At 39.2% G+C, this 9,922-nt stretch overlaps 1 protein-coding gene across 2 annotated transcripts in view; it reads right to left on the reverse strand.

Annotated features, from left to right (window-relative positions):
- Window positions 1–7,887, reverse strand: part of pdlim4 (PDZ and LIM domain 4) — a 46,512-nt gene extending 38,625 nt beyond the window's left edge. The window contains exon 1 of one of the 2 annotated variants that reach the window (XM_078265534.1): window positions 7,627–7,887. In XM_078265534.1, the coding sequence (XP_078121660.1) occupies window positions 7,627–7,719 (93 nt within the window). In that variant the 5' untranslated portion in view covers window positions 7,720–7,887. The remainder of the gene's footprint in view (window positions 1–7,626) is intronic. The other variant, XM_078265533.1, reaches the window with a different exon arrangement.
- Between the last annotated feature and the right edge of the window lie 2,035 nt (window positions 7,888–9,922).

The following is a 9,922-nucleotide window of genomic DNA, read 5'->3' on the forward strand; positions in this document are numbered from 1 at the left end:
TCTACCTATACACTATTCTACCTCACTCATGATATGTTAAACATTGTCACATATTGTCTGAGAGACTAATGTTACTTTGTAAACTGGCAGCCGTAAAGTATTGTATGGTGGTGACATGTTCTGTTTTGTTTGTGTTGTAAAATTTAAATTGAAAAAATATTGTAAAAAAAAAAAAAAAAAAAATACAGCCGAAACAACAGTTTACCATCAAACCACCAAATCAACACTTGGGTTGGTTATTTATAAGCTTTATGCAGGAAGAACCTTGTCACTTATCAATGTTTTTCCCCATGCGTGAAATCCCACAGAGAAGCTTTGTGCTGGGTGGGAGCAGTGAGTCGCATGTCTTAGCAACACAGAGAATAATAGCTGGCAACGTGTCAAAAGCCTTTGTTTGCTTGTTGGACCTGCGATATCCATAACCATGGATATGACCTTGGTGACGCTCTGGAAAGCCATTACATAGCTAGGGGTGTGACGTTCTGACTGGTGTGTGGTTATCACACTGAAACAAAGAGACTGAACTTGCCAAGACTAATAGGAAATACTGCAGCTTTTGATTAAATATGTGGGGGTTAATGAGAACACAAGGAAATGGGAGAGTTACTTGAAATGAATTACGGTCTGTAATGCATGTGTATGTCTAGAATGAGCATGATATTTCTCATCAATATTACTCAACAAAAAGTGTGTAGCGATCCCTTTCTGATTTGTAATCCTATTAGTAATAATTCTGGCTGTTTCTTGCATGTGGGATCAAGAGTTTCCTGTATGTCCTTCTCATCATGGCATGCTTCAATATGTTAGGCATGATCGTAAGAGCGTCCCCAGAATCCCGTTTTAGATAGTTACCAGTCCCTGCAGCAAACACATCGAAACAAAACGCGCGTCGACAAGTTGACAAAGATAACATTAAGCTTACCAGGAAAAGCACATCATTCAAAACTCACTTCATACCATGAGAGAAGATATAGAGTCAAACTGCAAGGTGCTTAATTAAGTGTAATAAATACACAAAGAATAAGAACTTGCTGTTTTCAACATGATCTTCATAATGAGGCAAGTTCATCTGTAAAACTGTAATTTCTATTAGAGCTCGGCGATATGGAATAAATCAAGTATCACGATATTTTTGACCTAATACATCGATGTTAATATTACGGCGATATTGTAGGACTGACTATTGGTGCTTTCAAAAAATATTAACACAATGAGAGTTTAGATAAATAATCACCAATAATGTGGATACAATGACTACGTAGGTAAAGGCATAATAAAGCAGCTAGTAAGTGGTAAGTTCAGAAAACTACAACACTTTACTGTAATGCAGCCTTTAAACCAAGAAAATACATGTCATATCACGATATTACGATATCCAAAATTGAAAACGATATCGAGCCTCATATATAGATGTCGATATAATATTGATATATTGCCCAGCCCTAATTTCTATACTTAGCATAGGGCTGGGTGATATGGAGAAAATCATATATCACGATATTTTTTACCAAATACTTCGATATCGATACCGCAACGATATTGTAGTGTTGACTATTGGTGCTTCCACAAAATATTTACACAATGAGTTTTTTGATAAATAATCATCAGTAATGTGGATATAATGACTAAGTGGGTAAAGGCAAATAATAGTCTGGTAAGTTCAGAAAATGACATAACTTTACTGTAATGCAGCCTTTAAAACCAGGAAAAGACAACACATATGCCATATTATGATATTACGATATCCAAAATCTAAGACAATATCTAGTCCCATATCATGATATTGATATAATATCAATATATTGCCCAGCTCTAACTTAGCACTGCCCACATTAATCACAGAGACTCAGTTTCATACATCAGATAACCAGATGAGCAGGAAAAGCTCAGCAACAACCCAAGGACAGGCATTGTTCTCCTGCCCATACCGTTTCAGGAATTCTACAGCTTCACTGACAACAGAAAAATTCCTCGAGAGTACCATCTGTTATCTTTTGCTCAGTTTGTTGTGGAGATGCAGCTCATAGCATCTATAATTCTAGCCTGGAGAAAAGAGCAGCCTAAAGATGACTATTATAACCAGCAGCGTCAGAGAAACAACCCATGTGGCTTTAGGTCACATGTCCTGTCTCTGGTATGTGGCGGAGCTGGACAGACTGAGAGATTAAACGGTACAAAGGACACGGAGTTCACTGGATGTAAAACTGCTGATGTAATCCAAGTTATATTTTGTCTTAATTCCTGCCCTGTGATTCCAATGCCCTTGTAAAATCAGCTTAACAAACATGAAATGATATGACTTGATATGAGAAATGTTTTTTTCCTCTCCTTACTATCAAATTCCAGGAAGTTCCATAACCAGGCGAAAATGTTATGATCAAATATAATAAACTATATATAATATATAATTAATATACTATATCTAAATTACAATTTTAATAATGTGCCCTGTGCAAAACAACCCTCTAAATGCACTAACAGTAGTTAGCACAGACAATTCTCCTTCATGCATGGACAGACAGAACAGACCACACAGCAGCATGCTCTGTATAAAGGTGTCGGAAGGGAAGCTGGACAGTGCTCGGGTCATTATTTACACAACACTCAGTTGTGAATTCCCCTCCAGAAGACCACTGTTTGCCAGGTGGCAGGACTGACAAGCGTCCTGTGTCACCTTCTGCCTAGACGTCGGTTTGACACAGATTTACAAAAGGGCTTATACCACAGTTGCCATATTCAACATATCCTCTCTAAATGCTTCAGCAGTTACATCACTGATTTTATTATGCTTTGGTTTCGCTGCCACTCGTTCTCTCTCATGCACACAAAGCCATTTAACAACCTACCACCACACACACACACACACACACACACACACACACACACACACACACACATTTCCATTTTGAGTCAAGTAGACACGTCATTAACTGGCTAGAGTCTTAATGGGCTGGCAGGAGACTAATGAGCTTATCCTGGTACATTATCACCTTAAGGGAAAAACGCAGCTGCTGCCATCAGAACTTGTTTTCTGGTATTTACAACTTTCACTGTCTCCAAGTGCAGGTGTTTCATGGCGTTCACTTTTACAAGTGCAGAAGGACGTGGAGAAAGAAGGGAGGAGATCTGTCAATTGTGAAAAGTAGAGGTATGATTGGAATTATTACGTAAAATACTATAAAACTTAAAAAAACAACTATGAGGTCTAGCATGTCTAGCTTGTCTTAAACCTGATTTTCTCTAGTTATACAGAGCCCACAGACAATGTTAAGACCTTCAGAGAGTTCTGGCTTGTATGAGTTTTACATGATACTAAAAGGCCCCCAAAGAGACATTTTGGATACTGTAACGACATAAACTATCCTTCTCTGAAACACTCTCACAAACACACTCTCTCCCTCCATGTATCTCTTTCTGCGTCACCATTCAACACAATGTAATTGCCGTCTTGGGCATGCACTGTACGGCAAGAATGTTGTAAGCATGTGTTAAATAGCAAGTTTAGTACATTCTCCAGTATATCAGCAGCAATGAGTCACACTGGCTTCAAACTCAGAATGCGACCACATCCCATGAGGTGAGTCAAGAGGATTCCTTTCCCGCCATTTTTTTTTTTTTAATCACTTCTCCCTGAATTTAATTGTGATTTATGCACTTGTGTACACCAGCGTATTAGACACCAGGATAAAACAATTATTGAGTTCTGCCAATAAAACACATTTTGTATTGTCAGCTGATTGTATTAGAGCATATGATGTCAATTGGACACTGAACTGCTCTGTCATGACTGGTAGAAAGCAAGTCTTCAGGAGGTAGTGTAATGCAGGATCTTGCTGCCAAAACACTGTGTATTTATGCCTATACAATTACATATTTTGATAAATATGCTTGCATCTCACCAGCTGCTTCCTTCTCTAATTTTATAGCCAAGATTTAGGACTTAGCCGAAACTCCCCTATTTACTCTTGCAAGCAGCTATTCCATAGTCAGCGTTGGTTTTTATTGCCATCTATGTTATGCAACTGCCTGTAAAGTGTAACCTGTAATAATTTTCACTAGTGCTGTAACGATACACCAAACCCACGATTCGGTTCATATCACGATTTGATACAAACCTTGATTCTTTTTTTTATACTATACTGTATTACGTTTATATAGTAAACGTAATACGTTTTTTTCTGCCACATGGCATCATTTTGTCATTAATTACATGCCACTTTGCAACACAGTAATACAATAGACACCTTATTTATTGATACTGATTGATTTCAATATCAATCGATCCAACACCAAAGATTCTTTACCTTAAAATAATGTTTCCAAAATCATTTCAGTGGTTCATCAACTCGTAACAGGGTGAACGGCACTTCTGCATTCGCCTGGCGGCTCTCTATCGGCTATAACCGCACTATGCAAGTTTGCCAGATCTGGTAGTGGATCTGTAGTCCGAATGAGACATAAGAATAATGGTAATGTAACGGTAATGGACAATTCCTCTTCCAACCTGTAGAGGGACCGAAGAGGAAAAGTGCTTTGGTGTTGCTTTAAAAGGAACACGCTGACTTATCGGAACTTTAGCTTATTCACAGTAACCCCCAGAGTTAGAGAAGTCGATACATACCCTTCTCATCTCCGTGCGTGTTGTAACTCTGTCTGACGCTCCCAGCGCTAGCTAAGCCTAGCACAGATTCTGGAGGTAACCGGTTCCAACTAGCCTACTGCTCTGAATAAGTGACAAAATAACGGCAACATGTTCCTATTTACATGGTGTGATTTGTATAGTCACAGAGTGTACAAATAAGTGCTAGGCTTAGCTAGCACTTATTTGTACACGTCGGGAAACAGACCCAGGCACCCGAGTCAGAACAGCGGCCATTCGTAACGTTACGCCTCCATTAGCGTTACCGGTGTTCATGCCGAAAACCTCCTCCCTGCCCTGTGTGCCAATTTAGGTTTCATATCGCATATCGTTACAGCCCTAATTTTCACTGGAGACTGTCTTCCCCCTAAAAAAAAGGCTCCCATAAGCCGTTTGTTCAAGCAGTAATTGCGACTCATATTTACGTTTATAGTGGTGGTGCCCTCTAGTGGCCTTCTGTAGGAGTTCATGTCGCATTTGAAAATAAAAGTAAACAGCAAGTTTTTTTTAACTTTATGGAAAAAAAGGAACTATGTCATGTTCTGTGTCACTTACGTAACAGCAAGTTAAGTAACGTAACAGATGATTTTAACCCAAACTACAATGTTTTTTCTAGACTCAACTAAGTAGTTTTGGTGCCTAAACATGAGCAAGTAGTTTTTGTGCCTTAACCTAACCACACTGCGGCAGTTTCACAACGTTAACAAAAAGTTTTAAAACCTTGACCTTTACATTCTCTGCCACCATTAGGGGCGCTTATTTTATGAAACGCTCCCGTGGGTCATATTAGAGGGTAGGAATAAAGGACCTACAGTCATGTGAAAAAATTAGGACACCCATGCTAAAGTTGACTAAAAAGAGGAATAAAAAAAAAAATCATCTTTTGCAAATTGATCTTAATGCCTTTATTAAAAAAATGAGGAAAAATCTAATCTTTAAGGACACCAATTTTCTTTATGAATGAATAATGTATCGTAAATAAATAAATGTTCTTCCTTATGCATAGTATCCTGGATCCATGAAATAACTGGCCTTTAAAAATAAAAATCTGCGTGCCTCTATGGGAATTTAACATAGGGGTGTACTTAATGCCCCTTGTATTTTAAGGAAGAACATTTATTTATTTACGATACATTATTCATTCACAAACAAAATTGGTGTCCTTAAAGGTTGGATTTTTCCTCATTTTTTTAATTAAGGCATTAAGTTAAATTTCCAAAAGATGATTTTTTTTATCCCTCTTTTTAGTCAACTTAGCATGGGTGTCCTAATTTTTTCACATGACTGTATATCGTTGGCTTGGAGGACTTGTTTCATCACTAAGTAAGTAAGCAATCTTCACAATGCAAAGACTTCCTTGTGCATGTCATGGTTCCCACATTGGCAGTCATGCAAGTATGCACAGACTGAAAGGGCAAAATTCAGAAATTGTTAAATCACTAATATTGAAACCACAACTTGCCTGCTGTCCAAGTGATTAAAGAAGTTAGGAAGGTATGCAGCACAAAACCTGAGCTGCTCTAAAGCTGCAGCACTAAGCAACATTTGGACTTTAAATTCAGCATGAAACACAAATGCTGCAATAGCTGGTAGTGTAGATTTTTCCTTATTTCCAAATTAATTCTGGTCTTGGGCATGGTCTCTGTTGAAAACTCTACTCCGTGGACATAGAGACAAACTCAAACATGAAGATCGAGCACGAAGTGAGAACTCTCTTTATCCACAGACATTTTTCAAATTGCAAAATTCAGTTACCCTTAACTGTGATTTGGAGAAGCAAAGGTGCCAAGCAAGCATGTGACTCTTTAATGTTGAAACCAAAAACATACAGACATACAACTGTCAAGCCTTTTAACTTTGCACACACTGAGTCAAAGTATGCCTCGCCATTGCATCACGAAGCTTTTTAAGGATATAGTGGTAGGTTTAAGAGAGCACTTCAGGTGACCTCCAGGGATTCGTCTGCTTCTCTCAAAGTTGTTAATTGTATGCCGTAAATCTAAAAATTACACCTCTAGTTTGAAGTGCTATAGGGCACTGTAGTTAAACGGTCGGTTTGGGGTTGGTGATACAGCTGAGCACAACACCTGGAAACCAATGAGCTCTGATGAAAAACAAATGTCAGCACCCGTCCCCCCCTCCCTCATACTGCAAGCCCTGCAGCAGGACCAGGCTGTGTTTACCCTGGCCGCCCGGGATGAACTAGTGGCTACTGCCAGATGCACTGCCAGCACAATGACTCTTGACCCATATTCTGAAGGTCAGGAAAGTTCATGAATACTACTAACATTACTTTTACTTCTAGCTACTACTTCCACCAATTTACAATGATTAATTAAATAAATATAAAATAATACAGTAATCATAATGCCATTTTCTGCATCTTTTAAAAAAAAAAAAAAAAAAAAAATAAAAATGTCTAACTATGGGTCTGATTACCACCTGAGGTCACTTACTGACACATGGTCAAACTTTGGAAAAATAACATTAAATGGCTATTGGGTATATTCATTTATTTGATTGATACTATGATGAATAACTTAAGAAAATGGCACCATATTGTGTTTTTTTTCTGGCGTCTATTGACGCTGATAGTTAGTTAGGCTAGTTTATAGATAATGTATGGTCGGCCAATTGCAATGACTCACTAACTTTAGCTGCCAGGAATTAGACGGCACCGTCTGTCAGCTTTTAGAGACAAGCTTCTGTTAAATCACTTAGCGTTAAGGGCTACTGCTAAAAGGGATAATAGACCTTGGCGACCTCTTATTTAATATTAAGGCAGCTAATTGCTCAAACTTTCCCTACATCTCTTGCGCCGACGAATTACTGTCATTCAGTATAATGGTTGTAATCAGGATGATAAAAACGCTTTCTAATGTAGAAACTCTTGCCAAGCTCCACTTTGCGCACGGCTCAATGAATGGATACCCACCGTGGATGATAGCCTACACACCGAAGCAACAGAGAGCAAAGTTTCTACCTACCCTGGAGATGGTTAACGGTGTGCTGAAATCTCGTCCACCCACCAGTCGAAAACCCCAAGGAGAGGGTCCCTTTAGTGTCACGGTCTGGGTCATGTTTGGCAATATAGACTGCGAGAGGGAAGCAGACAGATGACAGGCAGATAGAGAGGGGAAATATCCGCGGTCCCTCGATATACGGGTAACAAAAAGGCAACGTGAAGTAACGAGAGTCCTCTGCCTGGCTGCTAGGCAACGCTGTCCCGTCTGTGAAAACTTTCCCCCTCTCTTGATTCAAGTTTAAATAACGAAGCCGCCTCTGACGTGGTTGACGGGTTGTCCCGCCCGCCTTCACCCGGTGATACAGAGTGGGAGGGGACGGAGCACAGAGCACTGGGGGGAACACAGCCGACAGTGTGCTGTGACATCAACATCAACTGTGAGTTACAAAAAGTAGCTCGTTGTTCAACACTGCAGTCTGCAGGTATTAATGGGGGCAACTAGATTCACCAAATATTCTATTCTCAGATGATTAGATGGGTGGTGTATGTATTTCTGTGGTTCCTAGTTATTTTCCTCTTCTTGTGAGTATAGACTTTGCTTGTGACTCTCTTTCAGTTCCTCCTCATGCTGTGCACCATCAGTGTCCAAACAGGTAAGTTTATTGCTCGCTGACTTCCCTTGTTAATCACTGAGCTATTTTGCTATAAAAGTAAATCACTTATATTAGCATATTCATTTCATTTAAAACTCTAACTTGTAAATTAAAATAAGCAAAAAACATAGGCAGATTGTATACAAAAGCTAAAAGCTAAGCAAACCTTAAGCAGCACAAGAAAAGATTTACAATTAGTTGTTGGTTAGTCTGAGAATTAAAACTATCACTTAAAAAGGTAAAACTGATGGCTTTAACTCCTGATGAGTATACTGGTCAGTATTTTAATCCTCCTATGAATAAGACACATACCCATAGCTTTTATTATAGGCCTACCTTAATCAGTGCATCATGTGTGATTAACTAAAGTGTTACAGCCTACATTTGGCATGCCAATTAATTGGGAAGTGTTTTGGTTATGGGCTATTCTTTGTCCTACATTTGAATGAAAAATGATACCTTTAAAACAAGACTAGACTAAGAGTTTGCAGCCATGTGCCTCTGTGAAGTTAGGCTTAGGGTAAATTATTTTCATAAGCAATTGTATGTTTACTGTCCGAGTTTGTTTTTGCACGGTATGTTGAGACCACGTCTAAGACGATTTCCTGTCATGACAGACAATAAAGTTTTCTGAATCTGAATCTTAAACTCTGACCTCATAACATGACGTTAGCACGCTAACATTGGCTAATTAGCGCTAACCTCAATGTGCAGGTGAGGCTGACTGGAATGTCATTTTGCAGGTGCTGGTGCACAAAATTACCAAATTTCATCCTTCCACCAGTTGTCGAGACATTTCACCATAAAAAAAAAACATTGCTATCCATAGAACCATGCCGCTAGCGTGACTAAAAATAAATGAAAACATAAATATCCTGGCCTTTGGGGCTTGTAAAATAATCTGGAAATGCACTTAAAACTCCGGTCACTCAATAACTCACTGATCAGGTTCTTAAGCAAAAAGCCGTTAAGACCTCGGTATCATCTTCAACGATGAATATGTTGTGCTGTAATTTGGACGCCTCACTGCCAGAAATTACCTCTCCCATTTGTCAGTGGAAATCCTAGTATATCCTCTCTGCCCCACTTCTTGATTCTTTCAATTCCCCAGCCAATTGCAGAGTGAGTCACTGAGCTGGAGTACGATTTTTCTACTGCTGAGAGAATGATCTCATAGACAGTCCTGGGAATCTGCCTTTCAGACAACGGCGGGCATGTGGAGCTGTCTGAAGCTCTGAGTCAATTTGAGTCAGACACCAACCTATCCCAGTTACTGTGTAAAAACAGTGGCACAGATGTCAAACCAAGCGGATCTCAACATCAGGTATCATCGTCAGTGCATCATGAGTGCCAGTGTTTTTGAAGTCCTGTATCAACTTGGACAATGAGCTCCTATGACGTCTGCTCTGTTGCAGAGCACCTTTAGAAAGTTTGAGTTGATGCATGTAATGATGCAAACTGTGTGATCACTTTAATGGACGAAAACAAACAAGACAGAGAATGTGAGTCAGATGATTTCTCTCCAAAGTCACTGAGTAGTAGTTAGATCAATTCAGTGTACACAAACCATGAAACCTCTTCTCGGGACTTTAGATGCAGACATACGCAAATAATCACATTCTGTGTCTCTATTATTCCATCATGATTCCTTTCTATGCGTCAAAC

This window comes from Sander vitreus, chromosome 13 (genome assembly GCF_031162955.1).
Source record: "Sander vitreus isolate 19-12246 chromosome 13, sanVit1, whole genome shotgun sequence".
Lineage (NCBI taxonomy): Eukaryota > Metazoa > Chordata > Actinopteri > Perciformes > Percidae > Sander > Sander vitreus.